Genomic DNA, 20,929 nt, shown 5'->3' with positions numbered 1-20,929 from the left:
CGCAATGGCGCAAAAACGTGGTTACAAAGCACGGATCCACATGGATCCTCAGGATTTTTGCATTGGGCTACCCCAAACTCACTGTCAAATCACATGTCTGTGGCCACAGCATGAACCACAAAAATCATACATCCACTGTTTTGTTCGGAAGGTTTTTTTCTTGTTTTCCCTCTCTAAAAACTAGGTGCGCCTTACGGTCAGGTGTGTCTTATGGAGTGAAAAATACAGTAAATAAAATTTATTGTTGTTGTTGTTGTTGTTGTTGTTATTATTATTATTATTATTATTATTATTATTATTATTATTTCCATCGAGCCATTTCCCTGTGGCATTGGGCTTCTACCTGCTGCCATTTGTCCCTGACCTTGTGCGGCATTTCTTCCGATTCTCAGGCTGCGTCCGTTGCTCTGGGAAACGAGGCTGAAGAGCAGCGCCCGTTCAAATAAAAAACGGCAAGGAGGGGGAAAGCTATCCGCCTGAACAGCGACCAGAAAACATTTTGCTCCCTGCAGGTCTGCGTGATATTGCAACCCCAAAGGCGACCCAAATCCATCTCCCTGCTTGCTGGCATCTCCCCGCTGCTGAAGGGAGGAGTCCGGCGGGCGCTTGCCCTTGCACCCCCACCCCCCCGGCCCTGGCAGCCTCTCTGAAAGGCAAGGCCAGCCGGGCATTGAGACCCAAAAGCTTCTGCAGGCAGTAGCTGAACAGGCAGAGCCTGCCTGGAACCTCAGGCGGGTTTATTAATAACACTTAGCAGAATTTGGGGCTGCTCAGCCGAGTCTCTAAATCCCACCTGCTCTTCTGCAGGGAGGCAAAATATTGCTCTGCCCAGGAGTATTTCAGAAGATACAGGCTGCAGCCACTCCGTCCTTAATGGATTCAGATAACAAGGAGCAGCCCTTTGGGATCCGGGTGGCATTTATCCTGAGGCAGGCAAGCAGGGAAGCTGCCAGAGCTGGCGCCCACCAGAGCCCTTTCCGAGCCTCAAAGGGGACATTGTGTCCTCTCTCCTGGAGAACTTCTGCTGCAGCCTCCTTGTTTCTGCAGAGGCCACAGGCTGAGCCTCCATCTCACTTGGAAATCAGGAAACTGAGCCCCCGGCAACACGCCAATGGCGCTTCCTTCCCATTTGCAGAACAAGTGTCAAGAGAAAGAGTCCTGTTTTGCTGTCGGAACAGGAGCAGCTGTCTGGGCACCACAGTTCAAGAAGGACACTGACAAACGGGAACGTGTCCAGAGGAGGGCAACCAAAATGGTCAAAGACCTGGAAACGATGCCTTATGAGGAACGGCTAAGGGAGCTGGGCATGTTTAGCCTGGAGAAGAGGAGGTTAAGGGGTGATATGCTAGCCATGTTCAAATATATAAAAGGATGTCACATAGAGGAGGGAGAAAGGTTGTTTTCTGCTGCTCCAGAGAAGCGGACACGGAGCAATGGATCCAAATTACAGGAAAGAAGATTCCACCTAAACATTAGAAAGAACTTCCTGACAGTAAGAGCTGTTCGACAGTGGAATTTGCTGCCAAGGAGTGTGGTGGAGTCTCCTTCTTTGGAGGTCTTTAAGCAGAGGCTTGACAACCACATGTCAGGAGTGCTCTGATGGTGTTTCCTGCTTGGCAGGGGGTTGGACTCGATGGCCCTTGTGGTCTCTTCCAACTCTATGATTCTATTATTCTAATTTGTTCCTCCTGGCGGATGAAGCGTCACGGCAGTCGTTCCCTTAAGCCATTTGCCACCTGCCTTTTGCAACCTGGCTAAACAGTGGGTCTCTGCAGCTGGTTTGGACCACAACTCCCATCAGCCCCTGCTTGACACAACTCCACGGGGGTGGGGCAGCGGGTGGGAGCACAGTCACGCTGGACTGGGGATGATGGGATTTGTAGTCCAGCTTGGAGGGTGCCAAGAGGGGGAAGGCAAAGCTAAGGAATTCCTGGGCTCCTGGAAGTTTCGCTGTTGTGGTTGTTACTAACTTGTGATTCTAGGTTCTAGGGAGTGTTGCAGCACAGGAAAATACAAGAAAGGCAAAAGAGCCCCTAGTTCCATGTATACCCTCCCGCTTCATCTGTAGACCTCCGGGTGGTTCACAACATAAAACTGCAGTATGTAAAAAGTGGGGGATTTGAGGCCAGGTCTCCCAGACAGATGCTTTATAGTCAGATTTTAAATCTGCACCAGCTCATTCAGCACAGGACTTAAGAACCAGGTTCTGTGCAGAACTGGAAAATGTTTTACACCCCAAGGCTGCATATTTGACTGTGGAACAGGATCCCTCAGAAAGAGGTGGTCTCTCCTTGGCTGGAGGTTTTTAAGCACCGGTTGGATGGCCACCTGTCAGGGATACTTGAGTTGAGATTGGGTTGGACTAGATGATCCTCAGGGGTCCCTTCAAAGTCGGCCATTCTAGGATTCTATTATTCTCCCCTGTCCCAGTTGGATACTTTATCACCAACCTGCCTCCCTGTTTAGGGAAGTTTTTAATATTTAATGCTGTATTGTTTTTAACACTCGATTGGGAGCCACCCAGAGTGGCTGGGGAAACTCATCCAGATGGGCAGGGTATAAATAAAATTATTACTACTACTACTACTACTACTACTACTACTATTATTATTATTGTTACTCAAGGAGACAGAGCTGGAAAATATTTTGCATCCCAAGGAACTGCACTCAAGTGGGAAAGTTAAGCAATATATTGATATATAATCCAAAACCAGTTTGAAGTCCGTATTGTGATATCGTGACCTGGCAATATACTGCAAATCCTGGTATTTCTCCAGCCCTGCCCGCCTGGTCCCGCCCTGCTCTTCGCTGCACTAGCGACGGAGAGGAAGGTCACCGCAGGACAGAGATCTTAAGCCCCGGTTGGCACTGCCAGATGGGCACACACGTCCCCTGGCCCCCCTCCCCCCGCTCAGCGGGTTTGCCTTTTCCTTCTGACCCCTGGGGAGCCTGGCAGGCGGGCAGAGAAGGTCAGGCAAGCTTCCTCTCCAGCTGTGAGCTTGCTAGCCAGATGTGCAGCAGCTCAGGCGGGCGAGAGACTCTGGCGGACTCTGCAGGTCAGGAAGGCACCAATCCTGCAAGGGCTGCAAGGCCTGGCCTGGCTCTCCTGCCAGGTAGAAAAATGCAAGCTGGAATCTAGGAACCTTGGGGGCAGCCAGTCTGTGGGGTAAAAGCCTGCTGGTTTGGGGAGAAGGGGGTTGCAGGAAAGTGCCATGAGGGCAGGCAGCTCTCCTAGCACAATCTGTGATGGATCCGCACCCAAGACCCCGATTTCTCTTAAGAAATCAGCCAGGAAGCTAAGAAGGCCAGTTGAGGATGTCCTGAATAACACAAGCAGAGTCTGCCAGATTAGGCCAGTGGCTCAACTCATCCAGCCTCCTCTTCTCACAGTTTCCTCCCAGATGCCCATTATGGGAAATCCACAATCAGGATTCGAACACAGGAGCCGCATTCCCCCCTTCTGTGGCTTCCAGCAAATGGTATACGGAAGCACTGCTGCCTCCGACTGTGGAGGGCAGAGCCAATAGCCCTTTCCTCCTCCCTGAATTTGTCCAAACCTCTTTTAAAGCCATACCTGCCTCCTTGTGGCAGTGAGTTCCACAGTTCAACTTTGCACTGCATGAAAAACTTCCTTTTATTTGTCCTGAATCTTCCAGCTTCCTTGGACACCTGGCCCAGGAGTGGGTTCAAGGTGGGGCTCCCAACACACAAGAGAGACCCCCACACTCCACAGGCTACCCTTCCCATTGCGGGGGTTGGGCTAGATGACCCTCAGGGGTCCCTTTCAGCTCTACAATTCTATGAATCTGCTATTCTCCCTCCCCAGGATGGAGACCTCCCTCTCTGGGTTTCCTAGGCAATGACAGAAGCCAAGGAGGCTCTGGGCTCTCGGGCCAAAAGGCTTTGCCAATTCCCACTTCCAGCTGCAGGACTGGGAAGCGTCCTCTCGCCTTTGGCAAGGAAAGGGAGACGCTCCGTGGGAAGAGGACTCGGCTGGGGAGGCAGGAGGCAGATTTATGTTGGGGCTGTGGTGAGCCAGCAGGCCTTCAGGAGCAACCAAGAACCTGGTGGGTGGTGGGGAGTAGATGAATCGGAGAATTACAGCGTTGGGACCCCAGGGGTCATCTATCCCAACCCTCTTCAACGCAGGAATCACACCTAAAACATCCAGGACAGACAGCCCTCCAGCCTCTGTTGAAAAACGCAAGATGAAGGAGACTCCAGGGGAGTCTGTTCCACTGCCAAACAGCTCTCCCTGTCTCAATGTTTACTTGCAATCTCCTTTCTTGTCAATGGAAGCCACGGGTTCGAGTCCTGCCCTCCGGAGCAGGCGAAAACAAGCATGCTCCCTCTCCCATGTGACAGCCTTTAAGATATTTGAAGGTGGCTCTCGTTTCTCCTCTCAGTCTCCTCTTTTCCAGGCTCAACATACCCAGCTCCTTCAGCCGTTCCTCACCAGGCTTGCCTTCCAAATCCTCTGCCCACGTTCCAGCTTGCCACAGAGTAAGAGAATACGAGAGCTGGAAGGGAACCCCAGGGGTCATCTAGTCCAACCCACTGCAGGGCAGGAATCTCAGCTGAAACATCCCTTGTCCATATCCTTCTTAAATGGTGGTGCCCAGAACTGGGCACGGGACTCCAGGACAACCTGCTCTTGGGTGGGGGGCTTCGAAGCCTGACCAGCCTGGTCAGGACAGAGGAAAGGAAGCCCTTCTTCATGCAGCACATCAACTGCGGAACTCCCTGCCACTTGGGGCAGAGATGGCCACCAACTTGGAGGACTTTAAAAGAGGATTAGACAGATTCACAGAGGAGGAGAGAGCTGCCACCGGCTCTTAACCACCCTGGCACGGCTCTGCCAGGGGCCAGCAAGACTTCTGAATCCCAGCTGCTAAAAAAAATGTTTAAAATAACCTTTTCTTAAAGAAAACCCCCAAAGCCTTCCTTGGAGGAATTCTAAGTGCCAAAATCGCAAGGGAGCAGGAAAGACTATCTATGTTCGCAACTACAGCTGTGCGGAGGTTACTGGCCCAGAGATGGAAAGAAGATAAAGTCCAGAGAAGGCAGGCAGATCAAGTGGATGAATTATGCCAAAATGGCCAAAATGACCGGAAGAATCAGAAATCAGGAAGACCAAAATTTCAATAAGGAATGGGGAAAATTTATAACCTATCATAAAAACCATTGCAAACAGTTAAAACCTTTAGTAGGATTGGAATACCACTCGTAGTTTAAAGGTGAACTTTGGACACAACGGAGAGGTAAAAGATTTGGATTATCATAAAAGATGCAGGAGGAAATGATTAACAGTAGGACCCACATTGCTTTTCTTGGGAGAAAGGCAATGGCAAACCTAGACAGCATCTTAAAAAGCAGAGACATTACCTTGCCAACAAAGGTCCATATCGTTAAAGCTCTGGTTTTCCCATTAGTGATGTATGGAAGTGAGAGCTGGACCATCAAGAAGGCTGATCGCCAAAGAATTGATGCTTTTGAATTCTGGTGCTGGAGGAGACTCTTGAGAGTCCCATGGACTGCAAGAAGATCCAACCGATCCAACTCTTGAGAGTCCCATGGACTGCAAGAAGATCCAACCGATCCAACTCTTGAGAGTCCCATGGACTGCAAGAAGATCCAACCGATCCATTCTTAAGGAAATTAGCCCTGAGTGCTCACTGGAAGGACTGATCCTGAAGCTGAGGCTCCAAGACTTTGGCCACCTCAGGAGAAGAGAAGACTCCCTGGAAAAGATGTTGGGAAAGATGGAGGGTGCACGGAGAAGGAGACGACAGAGGACGAGATGGTGGGACAGTGTTCTCGAAGCAACCAGCATGAGTATGACCAAACTGCGGGAGGCAGTGGAAGACAGGAGTGCCTGGCGTGCTCTGGTCCAGGGGGTCACGAAGAGGCGGACATGACTAAACGACTAAAAAACAGCAGGACCCACAAAGGGGAGGAGGAGGGAATTCTGGGAAATTCCTGGGAATCTTACTTATATGTTTGATATGTGACTGTAAAGTTTTAATCTGAAAAACCAAATAAATATATGTATGGTGGGGGGGAAAGAACCCCAGTTGCTGGAAATTGTGGGATGGGAGAGAGCTCTTATGTTCCGCTCCACCTTGGGGCGTCTGGCTGGCCACTGCCCTGATGCAGCAGGCTCTCCTTGGATTCCCAAATCGAGCCTCCGTGGACAGAGCCAGTCTACCTTGAAATGGCAGAGAGAAAGAGTGGGGAAAGGCTCCCCTTTGGAGGTAATTGGTTGGCCGCTGTGAGAAGAGGCTGGAGGGTTGGAGGAGCCACTGGCCGGATCCAGCTGCAGCTGAAGGATTTCCTTGTTTTGCCTTTGTCCACACATAGCCAAGGAAGGAAGAGGGAGGGAGGGAGGGAGGAGTCCCCGGAAGGTGACAGCCGTGCCTGTCCTTCGGCCCCCACAGGGAGCCACCACTGGGGAAACCCAGGCGGAAGCCGCAAGAAGCCGCCCACAACCACCTGCGCAGCCCAACAACTTCCTGGTCCTGCCCGCAGAACTTCCTGCCTCCCGGGGCTGCTCTGAGACAGGCAGGGTCAGGCAGGCAGCGCCAGGGAGGGGGGCAAGACATGCCCAGAAGGGCACTTCTAGGAGGAAACCTCAAGGAATTCGGCAGCTTGGCAGAATCCCTTGGGGTGACTCCAAAGAGCTCAAAGAATCATTGAACTTCAGGGCCAGAAGGGACCCAAGGATCATCTAGTCCAACCCCGTGCAATACAAAAACCACAGCTGATCACCCAGAGACTGACTCCTCTCTCCAAACACCTCTGTTTCCTACTTCTGAGAGCCAGGTCACTGTCTTTCTGAAGGTGAACTTCTTTTTAATATTGTATTTTAATATTGTATTGGAAGCCGCCCAGAGTGGCTGGGGAAACCCAGCCAGGTGGACAGGGTATAAAAAATAAATTATTATCATCATCATTATCATTATTATCATTATCATTATTATTATTATTTCAATACTCCCCCCTCCTTTTTCCCTATTTTTGGACAGGCATAAAATTGAGATTAATCTCTTTATTGCCAGATCCTGAAAGGGAGCTTCTAGCTGTGATTTTCGCATTGCAGGCGTTGGGACCAGATGGCCAATATCATGTTCCCCTTATACAAATCTAGGGTGCAACCACATTTGGAATAATACTATAATACTGTAGAGTTTGAAAATGTTCAGAAAAGGGCCACCCAAATAATTGAGGGGAGGAAGCGACTCCCTTAGAAAGAAATGTTGCAGAGTTTCAGACTTTTCAGTTCAGAGAAGAGGCTAGTGAGAAGTGACATGTTAGAATCACAGAATTGGAGTTGGAAGGGACCACACAGGGTCATCTAGTCCAGCCCCCTGCCATGAAGGAATCTTTCGCCCAATGGGGGGGGGCTCAAACCCACAACTCTAATAAATTACAGTCGTACCTTGGAAGCTGAACAGAATCCATTCCAGAAGTCCGTTTGACTTCCAAAACGTTTGGAAACCAAAGCACGGCTTCTGATTGGCTGCAGGAAGCCCCATTGGACTTTCGGCTTCCAAAAATAGTTGGCAAACCGGAACACTCACTTCCAGATTTGCGGCGTTCGGGAGCCAAAACGTTTGAAAACCAAGGTGTGGCTGTATTATAACGCGTGGAGAACTTGTGGACCTTCAGTGATGTTGAATGAGGAGATTCAGGGTGGATGCAATAAAGTTAACCTGTGGAACTCCCTCCCACAAGAGATAGGGGTAGCTTGAAGAGAATATTAGAGGAATTCATGGATACAGATATCCATAGCTGGCTCTGTTCTGCCTCCACAGTCAGAGGCAGCAATGCTTCTGAATCCCAATTGCTGGAAACCCCTAGAGGGGACAGCATTGGATTTGTGTTCGAATCCTGATCACTGATTTCCATTTGAGGCATCAGGAAGAACTTTCTGACAGCACTGGCATTCAGTGGCAACCACAGAGCATGCCAGGCAGCCTGGACGAAACGGCGGCTGAGGGCAGTGCCAGCCTGTGAGTCAGAGGGCAGAGATTCCTCATCCAGCTCCAGCCTTCTGCCCCCACCCTGCCAGTCAGCTGGTGACCCAGCCCCCACCCCAACCCCCACGCCAGCTGCCGGAGGGGAGGGAAGCAGCTGCCCCATGGCTTGCCAAGGCCTGGAGGGCAGTGACCACGGGCAGCTCAGGCCCCTTCATCACAGCAGCAGCCCCTCGACCGCCCCATGGAGCAGAGGCGGAAAGGGAGCCTGGAAGAAGTGGGACCCCCAGGGAAGGCAGGAAGCCCCCCACCCCAAGTGGGCTTCAGCCAGCCCCCTTTTCCAGCCTGGCCTGCCTCGCAGGGCTGATGTGGGGACGAGGCGGGGAAGATGGGAGAAGCAGGCAGCAGCCTCCCTTTGCCCCTCGCCAGCCAAAGGACTTCTGCATTTTTCAGGAAACTCAAATTGTTGCCTCTGCGATTCCATTTGTAACCAGCTCAACGTTGTATTTGGTGTCACATCCTGGAGCCCTGACAGCTGCCACTCCCTCTTCCAGTTCTCTCTCCGAAACAAGGCTCCCTTTTTGTAAAAATCCAACACCAAAAATCCCCTCTCTTGTTGTTGTTTAGTCGTTTAGTCGTGTCCGCCTCTTCGTGAGCCCCTGGACCAGAGCACGCCAGGCCCTCCTGTCTTCCACTGCCTCCCGCAGTTTGGTCAAACTCATGCTGGTAGCTTCAAGAAGACTGTCCCACCATCTCATCCTCCGTTGTCCCCTTCTCCTTGTGCCCTCCATCTTTCCCAACATCAGGGTCTTTTCCAGGGAGTCTTCTCTTCTCATGAGGTGGCCAAAGTCTTGGAGCCTCAGCTTCAGGATCTGTCCTTCCAGTGAGCACTCAGGGCTGATTTCTTTCAGAATGGAGAGGTTTGATCTTCTTGCAGTCCATGGGACTCTCAAGAGTCTCCTCCAGCACCAGAATTCAAAAGCATCAATCCCCTCTCAAAACACCTCAATTCCTTGATTCTTAGAGCTGAGCTCTCTCTCTTAAGGCAAACCTCTTCTGCCAAGTCTTCGTTTCCTTGACAAGTTACAGACGGGCATAAAATTGAGATCCATCTCGAAAATCACATTATTTGTAGATGGGGGGAGGGACACCCCCCCAGCCAGCCCACCTTTTGCTGTGCTTCATGCATTGCAGAGGCTTGGACCAGATGACCTTTGGGATTCCCCCAATTTCTACGATTCTATATGCCAACTTTGATTTGGGGATGCTTTCAGGTTGGGAGCAGGCGAGTTTTCTAGGGACCTGGGGGCAAATTCCTGACTTCTTAGCATGGGGGGGGGGGTTAGGAATCACGGAGCCACAACACAATATAAGGTTCAGTGCAGTAACATTTTCAAAGAACAGGATTTGGGGGAGCCTGCAAGACCCCAAATATCTGAGCAACAGGGTGGATAAAAATCAATGGTTTTCTTAACAAATTTAATCAGATTTTTTAAAATTTAAATTGGATTTTTAAAATAAAATGCTTTTGGAGGAAAAACCTTTCTAAAGATAGTTTTCTATTTAGAATACATTATAGTCCAAAGGCTATTCATCAGGAAATAAGGTTTTGTTTTAAGTTTGTCATGTGTGCTAAAACTCAGTCTAAGGGGGTTTTTTTTATATAAAAAAAGTGTTTAACCACATCAGTTAACAAACATGGATACATAGGTTCTAATGTTATTGTTTTAGTTAAATAAATTGTTTAAATTGTTACTAAGGAAATGATTATTCTTCTCCTTCCATTAAAGTACAGCAGAAAAGTTGTCCAAATATAAGCAGTTAACTTATTAAACCTCACAATAATTTCACAATTGTCTGTCTATGTATTTCTAATAGTATAACTAAATCTGTATTTTTTTATATAACTGTAAAAACTACTCTGAAAATTTATTATTCCAAAAATGAAACCTTCATCTGATTGCAAATATTAAGATTATACCAGCAAGAATGAGTCTTCCTGTAAAAAAATAATGATTTAAATCAAGTCTTACTGACTAGTGATTTAAATCGATTTGATTTAAATCAAATCCTCCCTGCTGAGCAACCACGCCCTCAGACAGACCCCACCACAAACACACACACACCCCCAATCTCTTGGGGGAAGTTTGGCCCCGTCACCTGCAATGGGGAATCTGCTGGAGGGAGGCCAAGTTCCACTCACCCGCCTGGCCTTGGGCAGCCCCTGGGCATCACATCTTCCGCAGATGCCTCTCCCAAGCAGATGCCCCAACAGCACCTGCCCTCTCCCTGCTCAGCTGCCCCAGCGACCAGCCCAAGGGATGGGCCAGGGTGGCACAACATGGCAAGATGCCCACTCAGAGGCACTCAGGGGTGCCAGGTGCTCATTCTGTGTGCAACAGGACTGGCATCAGCTGCCCATCTGCCAGGCTCTCCTTGGCTTCCCTGGCAGGAGGGAAGTTGGAGAGGGTGGCATCAGCTCTGTCTCACACGGCAGAGTCGCCTGAAGCCAAGCAGAGGGAGCTCAGTTGCTGGAGCATAATAATAATAATAATTTTTTTTTATTTATATCCAGCCCTCCCCATGCTCAGGGCGGCTAACACCAATAAAATCACAGTGAAAACATAATAAGGGGGGGGGGGTTTAAAATACAGGTTAAAATGCAATTTAAAATGCAGTCTCATTTTAGTAGTAGCGGCCCATAAATAAAACCGTAAGGGGAGGGAAACATAAGGGTCAGATTGATTCCAAACCAAAGGCCAGGCGGAACAGCTCCGTCTTGCAGGCCCTGCAGAAAGATGTCAAGTCCCGCAGGGCCCTGGTCTCTTGTGACAGAGCATTCCACCATGTTGGGGCCAGTACTGAAAAGGCCCTGGCCCTAGTTGAGACCAATCTAACCACCTTGCGACGTGGGACCTCCAAGGTGTTGTCATTTGTGGACCTTAAGGTCCTCCGTGGGGCAGACCAGGAGAGGCGGTCCTATAGACTCTTAATCTCAGGGTTGTGGGCAAAAAGATTTCTGCATTCATTGCAGGGGGCTAGGCTAGATGACCCCTGGGGTCCCTCCAGCTCCAGAATTCTATTTTTCTAAGGCAGCGGCTGTGCCAGTGTCAGGATGTGTCTGCTGCACACAAGCTACGTGGTGGCAGGCCCCAGAGTGCCACGTGGTGCCGTGGGGAGTGCTGTGGGTGGGTGGGGAAGGGGAAAGGTGGCCCCCACATGTGGGCAGAGGGCGAACGTCCTTCTGGACCTGGGCCTCCACTGCCAGGTGGTAATCGTTCTTACGGTCAGGCCGATGTGCAGGATTTAGCCCCATGAGCAAGACCGTAAGCCCAAAGGACTCACACTCAAGACCAGCAGAGGGGTGCTGACGCCCCAAGCAGACCCCACTCCCCCCCCCGGCAGCCCAGATAGCAGACGGCAGCTCCCTCCTCGCACCGCCCCCCCCCCCCCCCGGTTTGAGAGGAAAGAATCTTTGAAAACGTGACAGAAATGTCTTCTGTTGCTTGGAAACCAAACAGCAAAATCAAGTGAACCCCCTAAATTACTATTCTTAGGTTCTGGAGCGGGTGGTCGCAGACCAGATCCAGGCGCTCTGGGAGGAAGCAGGTTTTCTGGATCCGTTTCAATCGGCAATTAGGCCTGGTTTGAGCACAGAAACTGCTTTGGTCTCCCTGTATGTTGGGAGAAAGAGGGGGAAAATTTGTCCCTGTTAATTCTCCTTGACGGCTCAGCGGCTTTCAATTCCATCAGCCATGGGATTCTTTTAGACTAGGGGTGGGTGGAACCGTTTTGTGGTGGTTCCGGTCCTACTCAGACGGTTTGTTCCCAGAGGGTGATGCTTGGGGGGGGGTGTTCTTTGGCCCCATGGAGCCTTCACTGTGGGGTTTTTGAGGACTCAATTCTATCCCCTATATACTGTTCAACATCTACATGAAACCACCGAGTTGTGTTATTCTGAGGTTTGGGGTGCGCTGTCAGCAATATACTGATGACACACAACTCTACTTCTCCTTGACATCTGCAGGTGAGGCAGTGGAAGTGCTGGAAGTCTTGCCTCAGTAATGGACTGGATGAAAGCCACAAACTGAAGCTCAATCCAGATACAACTGAGGCACTGTTAGTGGGTGGTTCCTCAGACCAGATGGCTGGGAGGTGACCTGCTCTTGATGGGGATACGTTTCCTCTGAAGGAGCAGGTTAGTAGCCTGGGGGTCCTCCTGGATCCTTTGCTGTCGCTTGAGGCTCAGGTGGCCTCAGTAGCCCGGAGTGCCTTCCATCATCTTCGGCTGGTGGCCCAGCTACACCCCTATCTGGACAGGGAGAGCCTGACTTCTGTTCCCTATGCTCTGGTAACCTCAAGGTTAGATTACTGCAATGCGTTCTACGTAGGGCTGCCTCTGAAGACGGTTCAGAAACTTCAGCTGGTGCAGAATTCAGCGGCCTGGTTGCTCAGCGGAGCAAGACGGTCTGAGCATATTACACCAATCCTGGTCCGACTGCACTGGCTACCGATTAGTTTCTGGCACCAATTCAAAGTTTTGACCTATAAAGCCTTAAACGGCTCAGGACTGCAATACCTCAAGGACCGCCTCTCTCCATATGAACCTACCCGGTCCCAGAGATCACCTTCCGAGGCCCTCCTTCGTGTGCCTCCTCCTCCTCCTCGAGAAGTCTAGAGGGTGGCAACACGAGAGCGGGGCCTTCTCTGCAGTGCCTCCCCATCTGTGGGATGCTCTCCCCAGGGAGGCTCGCGTACCACCACCATTACATATCTTTAGGCACCAGGTGAAAGCATTTCTCTCTAGCTAGGTATTGGCTGATGAACATTCTTTGGCCTTTTCTGTTTCTGGGAGGGGGGCGAAGGGTTCGCTTTTGCTCTTGTTCTTATCACGCATTTTGGCTTCTCACTTCACATTTCTATGTTGTGAATCACCCTGTGGTCTTCAGATGAAGGGTGGTACACAGATTTAATAAATAATAATGAATAATAATACTATGGTGCTCGTTCCACAATAAATGGTGACCTACGAGATTAGGAAAAGAGATAGGAGGGAGTTGCCAGTGCCCGCCCACCCCACAAAAAAGGGGTCAGGCTGAGTGGCCAAGAAATGTGTGGGAGGGTGGAAGGAAGGAAGGAAGGGAAGACTAGAAGCTTGTCTTTGACAGAGCCACAGAAGACGGGCGGGTGCCTGTCCCCACCCCCAGAACACTTGTCGCCTCCAGCACAAGACAAATTGCAAGAGACAGGCCAACACCCAGGAATCTGCCACACTCAGCCCCCCAGAGCTGCTTGTGGGTCAGTGGAGCTCTTGAGCCACAAACACAAGGCAGCTGCTGCAGGATCCAAGCACAGCAAAAGCCACAGAAAACCCAGAAGAAAAATGTGGGGCGTTTCGTACCCTAGCTGTAAGAGCCCCAAGGAGAGGGTGTGGCTGGGAGCGACCCACAGAATCATAGAATTGTAGCGGTGGAAGGGAACTCCAAGAGACATCTAGTCCAACCCCTGCCATTGCAGGAATCAGAGCCGCCTCCCTGCCACACTGCCAAACCACCCCAGACTTCAGTTCTTCCCCCCGCCAGACTCCAAAATCCAGGGTTCTTCAGAGACCCCCAAGCAGCCCAAATGAACCGTGCAGTCCAAGCAAAGGGGCAGAACCCACAAATCTGGAATGGAATGGGGAGGCCATGGGCACTGTGCAATATATATATATATATTACCAGCCCTCTGCCCACAATACACTTTTTTTTTGGGGGGGTGCAGTGGAGAAGAGCAGAGTTGGCCACTAAGCCAGTTGCCCTCTGTCTGGCACCAAGCAAAAGGCAATTTGTTCCAAGCCAAGCTTTCCTTTGCAAATCCAGACTTGAGTGTCCCTCCAATTAAGGTGGAACAAGCGGGTTTTCTGCTGCCTGGATTCAAACTAGGAGAAAGGACATTCGGACGAAACACCTGGAAGGACTTTCTGGCGGAAAGAGCCATTCAGTGGTAGAATGGACTCTCCTTCCTGGGAGGTTTTTGAGCAGAGATCGGGCAGCTATCCGTCAGGGATGCTTGAGTTGAGATTCCTGCATTGCAGGGGGTTGGGCTGGATGGCCTTTGGGGTCCCTTCCAACACCGCAGTTCTACAATTATATGATTCCCTTTCCCATGGTTGGCTCAGAGTTAAGAGTACCTTAAATGGGAACGGGCACAGGAGCAGAACCTGTTTCTGGGCCCCAGGACGGCTGGATGTCCCAGAGGCAGAGAGCAGGACCCCCTTGCAAGCCTTGCTCTCCTCCCCAGCCCAAAATTGCAGAAGGGAAGGAAGCAACTTCTGCCACAGCTTCACTGTGATACAAAATTCCTTATAACACACATAGGAATATATCGAATATATTTAATTCAACTGAGATCTTAGGAAGATTAAACTACAAAGCCAAAAGTTTCAGCTGTGTGAATTCGTCTTTCGCTAGTGGGAACAAAACAAAGAAGCAAACGACACACTGGGCATCTGTACAGTTTTGCCAAATTATATACAGTCCTACCTTGGGTTACAGACTCTTCAGGGTGCATGCACTGCGCCCTGGTCCTACCTTGGGTTACAGACTCTTCGGGTTGTGCACTGCGCCAAACCCAGAAGTACCGGAACGGGTTACTTCTGGGTTTTGGCACTCACGCATGGACAGAAGCACTAAATCACGCTTTGCGCATGCACAGAGGCGCCGAATTGCAACCCGTGTGTGCGCAGACGCAGCGCTGTGGGTTGCAAATGTGCCTTCTGCACCGATCACGTTCGCAACCCGAGCGTCCACTGTACTATATTTGAAAGAGCAGGTTAAAAGTTCTGTAAGAGCCCCTTTCCTTGATCCATAGGAACACAGGTGGACTAAAAGCAAGAATGTCTCGTTTTGTATCAACTGAAGGGGAAGCTGTATCCAGTTAATGACTAAGCAAAATAGGACTCCTCAGAGGCGCCACAAGAAGACCAGAAAGTATCGTCCTTTATGCTGGAAACATCAGGCGAAGAAACTCACTTTCCATTATGGTGTCTCTTTCCCAGAGAAGAAGCTCTTAGGGAATATGTGAGACCACAACGACACTGAGACCTTCTCCCCCTGATGCTGACAGGGCCTGAAAGCAACAAGGTCACCTCAACAAGTCCTAACAAGAATCAGAGAACCGCAGAATCGGAAAGGACCCCAAGGGCCATCCAGCCCAACCCCTGCAATGCAGGAAGAACGCAGCATACACCAAAGAAAGGCAAGCCAGTTATTGGGAGCTACACGTTGATGCTGACCTATCGGAATGGCCCCTAATTAATGGAGATCTTTGCTAAAGACTGCAGAGGAAGCTGAATGGTTGTGGGGCGAGAGGAGAGGTCCTCCTCTTTTTGAATCAGAAGCTGGCTAGAGAACTGGAAGTGGGGAGCAGAGACAAATGGGGCTGCTCCCCACAGAGGGATGTGGAAAGCACCCTCAGAAAGAGCAGAATTAGGGCATGAACTTTTTGACTTGTACATAAATTGTCTGGAGTCGGGTGAACAGTGAGGTGAAACTGGAAGCACCAAATCCCCCACGCGAGAGATCATTAGGAAAGGAACCGGAAATAAAACTGCCATCATGCCATCTATGATGTGATTTGGGAGGCCTGCGCCCCGTTCTGTTTGCTTCTCCTCCAAGAGGATATCACACAGCTAGAGAAGATTCCGAAAATGATGGAGAAGGGGATGCAGAAACTCCCCTCTGGGGAAAAGTTGCAGCATTGGGGGATTTTCCGTTTACAAAAAAAGGTGAACAAGAAGCGACAAGACGGATGTTTATAAAATTAGGCACAGTGCAAAGTTTTTCTTCCTGTCTCGCAATGCAGCTTCGTGAGCCGCCATCGAAAGGGAGATCCAGAACTGACTAGAGAAAGTCCTTCCTTCAAGCAACTTGTAGGCAACTTGAGGAATTTGATCCGGCCCACCTGCAGGGCTCCTCCGAGGTCCTCCTGGCCTGATCACCACTGGCACACACCTAGTGAACAGGTATGGCACAGGTAACAACTCCAGGGCTTTTCAGGTACTGGGGGTACCCAGCCGGCATCCAGCGAGTGGCAAGGCAAAAGGAAGGCAATTCCTAAAGGCTGAGGACCACGTGGGTCAGGCAAGTCACCGGCTTCAGCACCCAGCCTCCCCAACGGGGCCACCAGGGACGCCAGCTGCTGAGGTGCCCCCCAAATCTGGGCTACAGCAATCTAAACATGGCCAGACCAGTCTTAGAAACTCCGATATGTCAGCTAGGTACCCAATGGCACCTGAGAAGCAAGGTTACAGTCAGCAAAACAGAATGTCTACTTGCCATTTTTGGGCAAGATGGCTCTCTAAAGTCATTTTCCAAATGAGGGATTGTGATTGAACATCCAGCCAGTTCATATGACAAGGCTGAGATGGGTGAAGAGCTTTGAGAACTTAAAGGAGGGAAGTCCCTTGATCCAAGGACAATCCACCTATATATTGGCCTATCCCGACCTCTTTTTCTTAAGGTTGAGACAGATCATTCATAGAATAGGGACATTCTTCGCAAGTGTGAACTAGGCTGGGGGGTGGGGGAAGAAAAGATAAGCCACAACAATTCTCTCTTCTCCTGCTCAAGGCTGCACGGCAAAAGCATTTCGGTTCCTGAGATTCATTCTGATTGTGCAGTTAAAATAGAATGGACAGAATTCTACAGGACGTGTTGCTAGTGTGTGAAAACAGTCAGGATCCAAGGATCCAAGGTGCAGGCGCGCACCTCCAGATGGTGGAGACGTCAGGCACCCTCCTGGAACTCAGGCTTCTTCACTTGGTTGCAAGTGGCCAGGAGCCAGGTGCAAAATGCGCCTGGCAGATTTCGAACACAGACCCAGGACACCCAAGGAGGCTGCCTTTGAGGAGTTCCCTTGGCTGCACCTGGATGCCACACAGAGATTCTGGAAGGGAAAAGGACACCCACAGAAGGATACAGGATGGGTGCAGGGTTCAACGCCACCCTCACCCCTGGACTCATCCAGCATTGAAGGCCAGAGCTGGATGAGTCCTTGGCATAAGGCTGGCACCTGTGGGTTGACCTGGCATTTCCAGCTCTTGACAAGATCCCCGCCTCCGAAAGCAGTGATGCCCTCTCAGTCCCAGGTGTCTCCTTTCAGGGGGGGGGGGCTCTTGCAAGGCTCCTCCCTTCCTACCAAGCAATGAATGCCAGGCCACAGATAGACAGAAGGCACCTCTTTCTGGTTTTTCCTGCTGCCGCCAAGGCCCCATCCTGCCCCTGGCAGCAGAGTGGACGTACTTTTGAGGCTCCTACCAGCTCCCAGCACTGCGCTGGTTCACCAGAAGTGGCTCAGTCATGCTGGCCACTGGACCCGGAAAAACTGTGGACAAACGCCGGCTCCCTCGGCCTATAGAGCGAGATGAGCGCTGCAACCCCAGAGTCGTCCGCGACTGGACCTAACGGTCAGGGGTACCTTTACCTTTTTACCAGCTCCCAAATAGTAGCGGGAGGCAGAAATCCCCCTGCCCTGATGGATCATCAGCGGAAGCTCCCTGTGTGGCTTCCATTCCCTGCAGCAGCAACCTCCCTCCCTCTGATCCTGCCAGCGTCTGCATGTCTCTTTCCTTCTTCTTCTACCCAGGGATGCTCAGGAACAGTCCAGACTCTGCCCTTCTCTTCACAGGGGTCCCCCCAAGTACACCCCAAGCTCCCCCAGATGCAGGTGGCCCTTCCCAGACACCATCCTCTCTCTCTCTCTCTCTCTCTCTCTCTCTCTCTCTCTCTCTCTCTCTCCCCCCCCCCCCCGCCCTTTGTCCCACGCCAGTCTCTCACTCGGAATCGTTTCTTCTTTTGAGGCTCCCCGAGAGCTCCTGCAAAGCAGCACAGGTGGGGAGGTGGCGCTACAGGTTTGCCAACCTGCCAGCGGAGCGCAGGTGCTGTGCTGCCTCAGGGCAAGGCTTTCGGAGCAGTTCCACGCCCAGGTCGTGCGCAGAAAGTGCCACCCGCCTTCCCTGCCTGACAGCTTCCACTCCCCCAGGCTGCCCTTCTTAGCAAGGGAGAGGGAAATGGGGTGTGGGCAGAACAGCTGGCATGGCTCCCCCCCCCGAGCCCTGCCCCCAGAGGCCCCCCCCCCGGCCACGCAGAACAACAGCAATGGGCACAGGCAGTGCCACGCAGAAGGGCCTCCTGCGCAGAGAGACGGAGCCGCCAGCAGAAACCAAGGGAAATGGAGGGTGCTGCCATCGCCACCACCGTCTCCATGGCACTGAGCCCCCACCCCCAGGGTCTGCCCCAGAGGGATGCTTTCATACCCTGACCCCAGCCAAAGGCAGAAGGGCTCTCTGGCCTGGGCACTCCAGCCCCAGGACCCTTCCAGAGAGCACCCGCTGGGCCTCAGAGCACCGGCATGAAAACAGTGCCTCTGAGCTCGTGCAGAGAGCGTTTCTATAACTGAAGCCAGGTTCACCGCAGAGTTTACCAGGCAGGAGAAGCAGAGGGGGGCAGCCTTTGGTTCCTTGGAGGGGTTTGGGGCCCTCCTCACAAACTGGCCAGGGTCCTTGCCTGCAACAACGCCCAGCCAACCTCCCAAGCCCAGGACCCCCTTGCTGGAAGGTGGATGATTTGGGGGGCCTTCCTGGGGTTCAGAATGAGCTGCTTTGCACGCCAGGCTCCACTGCCCAACCCTGGAGGTTCTCCAGACCCCCAGCTGGCCAACAACCCTCCATCCCTTTGGGGCGCATCTGGCAGCATCAACATTTGCCAGTCCCCTCTCTGGCCAGGAAGGGCACAGCCAAGGGCAGCCACAGGCATGGGGTGTGGAGGGGGGCACAGCGCCACCCAGGGAACCTGGCGCAAGAGAGGCTGGCTTTGTGCGAGGAGGCCAAGAGGGTCTCCTTTCTCCCCCTCCCCAAAACCAGGGTCCCTTGCAAAGTGCCAACAAACTCTGCCAAGTGCCAAAGCACGTGGTGCGGTGGGGGGGGGGATGCAAGAGGAGAGAACGGAAGGAAGGAAGGAAGGAAGGAAAGGAGGAAAGAAAGGAGTGACATTTGGCAAGGGATTAATCACAGCCTCTCTGCAGAGCCAATAAAACCTCCCCCCCCCCATCGGGAGCTCCATTTTCTGCTGCAGGAGAGAGAGATGCACACATAACAGCCCCCCCTCCCCCCCGGGCGGAGGAGGCGGAGGCGGCTCCTCTGGCAAGGCAGGCGCCGCACAGCCCCTTCGGCCGCATCCTTCCCAGAGCATCCCCGAGGCCGCGCGGCGCCTGAGAGCCCCCGCCCCCTCCCTCGACCTCCCCCCCCCCGCCGCCGAGGCCGCCGCCCCTCCTCGCCGCCGCAGGAGCCCCCTGCCCTGCCCTGCCCCCCCCCCGCCAGGGGTCTCACCCTCGATGGAGATGACGTGCTCTCGGATCTGGCTCTGCAGCGCCAGGTCGTCGACGCGCTCGACCAGGTCGTAGATGGCGTAGATGTTGGGGTGCACCGACTCGAAGCGCCCGATCTCGGCGCGGATGGCCGCCGAGTTGGACAGGCCGAACTGCGGCGAGGGCGCGCCGCCCGCGCCCGACGGGCCCGACGGGCCCCCCGGCGCCGCCAGGCTCTGCTGCGAGCCCGGCCCGCCGCCCTGCCCGCCCGGCCCGCCCGGGAAGTTCATGGCCGGCGCGGGAGGAGCAGGAGCCCGACGACGACGACGACGAGGGGGATGCGGAGGGGGAGGACAAGGGCGAGGGGGCGGGCGAGGCTCGACGGGGCGGCGGGCGAGGCGAGGCCGGGCGGCTCAGCGGCGCGGGGCGGCGGCGTCCGGGGCTGCGGGCTCCCGGCGCTGCATGGCGGCTCCCGGCGCTGCTCGGCGGCGGCGGCTGGTCCTCCTCCTCCTCCTCCTCTCCGGCCGGCGGCCCCGCCAGCAGCAGCACAAGCAGCGGCGGCAGAAGCGGCGGCGGCGGCCCCGCGTCACGCAGCCGCCCCCGCTCCTCCTCCCGCGTCAGCGCCGGGCTGGCACCGCCCCCGGACGGAGGGAAGGAGGGAAGGAGGAAGGTAGGAAGGAGGAGAGCGGCCGAGAGGGAGGAGGGATGCAGGGATGCGGGGCCGGCGGCGAGGGAAGGAGCCGCCTGCGCAAGCCCGGCCAAGGCTTATGTAAGGCGCGCGGCCGCGCCGTCGGGGGGAGCCGCGCGTGGCCCTCGCCCGCCTTGCGGGGACCCTCGGAGGGGGCCGGGGCAGGAGGAGCCCAGCAGCAGCAGCAGCAGCAGCAGCAGGAGCGGGGCTGGGAACGGGCAGGCCGTCGGGGGGCAGCCTCGGAAGATGAGCCCGCCGGATGGATCAGCCCCAGTCCAGCAGCCTTTTCCCACGGGGGCCTCTCGGGAACCAGCTCTCCCCTCGCGGCGGGGCTTCCGAAGGGGGGGCCGAGACAACGTGGCTCCTAGCCTTCGCTGCCCCCCTCCCCCTGCCAGGGGCGCCAACCTGAATAAAATATGGTGGGGGCACCCTGCATAACCAATCACAAGATGTGGCAATGCGCATCAACTTTGGGGGGCTCAGCCCCCTCAGATATTTTATTGGGGGGTGAAGGGATCTCGCCCCCTAAGAGATGGCTCCTGTGCCTCCAAGATGGCCTTCTCCACCCCCACAGCTTGGCCAAAGCGTCCTTTGGAAGTCCATCCCTTGGACTCTGTGCTGAGAAGCCCTTCCTTCCTTCCGCCTGCCCAGTTTGATGCCTCCCACAGGGGAGGCGGCAGCGGCCGCAGTTGGGGGGTGACCCACACCTCCTCCAAGGCCAGGGGCTACCTAGGGGCTGGCTCCCAGTGAGGGTGCTGGCCCAGGGGGAAGGAGGCTTCCCAAAAATCTCAGAGTAAGATGGAGAGACCGAGCCAGAGACCGAGAGAGCTCCTTGCCAAAGGAGGGGGTCTAGAATGGGTCAGTTTCGGCCCTCAGCCCAACCCAGAGAGCGTGGAGTCCATTTCATTTATTTCAGAGA

The 20,929-nt window shown here is 53.4% G+C and overlaps 1 protein-coding gene across 2 annotated transcripts in view; it reads right to left on the bottom strand.

Annotated features, from left to right (window-relative positions):
- The window catches only part of AGAP3 (ArfGAP with GTPase domain, ankyrin repeat and PH domain 3), a 99,751-nt gene extending 80,124 nt beyond the window's left edge, over positions 1 to 19,627 (bottom strand). For both annotated transcript variants that reach the window (XM_079996422.1, XM_079996423.1), the window contains exon 1: positions 19,345 to 19,627. In XM_079996422.1, the coding sequence (XP_079852548.1) occupies positions 19,345 to 19,612 (268 nt within the window). In that variant the 5' untranslated portion in view covers positions 19,613 to 19,627. The remainder of the gene's footprint in view (positions 1 to 19,344) is intronic.
- Positions 19,628 to 20,929: the final 1,302 nt, after the last annotated feature.

This window comes from Podarcis cretensis (assembly GCF_951804945.1).
Source record: "Podarcis cretensis genome assembly, chromosome: 12".
NCBI lineage: Eukaryota > Metazoa > Chordata > Lepidosauria > Squamata > Lacertidae > Podarcis > Podarcis cretensis.
Note: the sequence above shows the minus strand (reverse complement) of the source record. Positions and strands in the feature narration are given on the sequence as shown.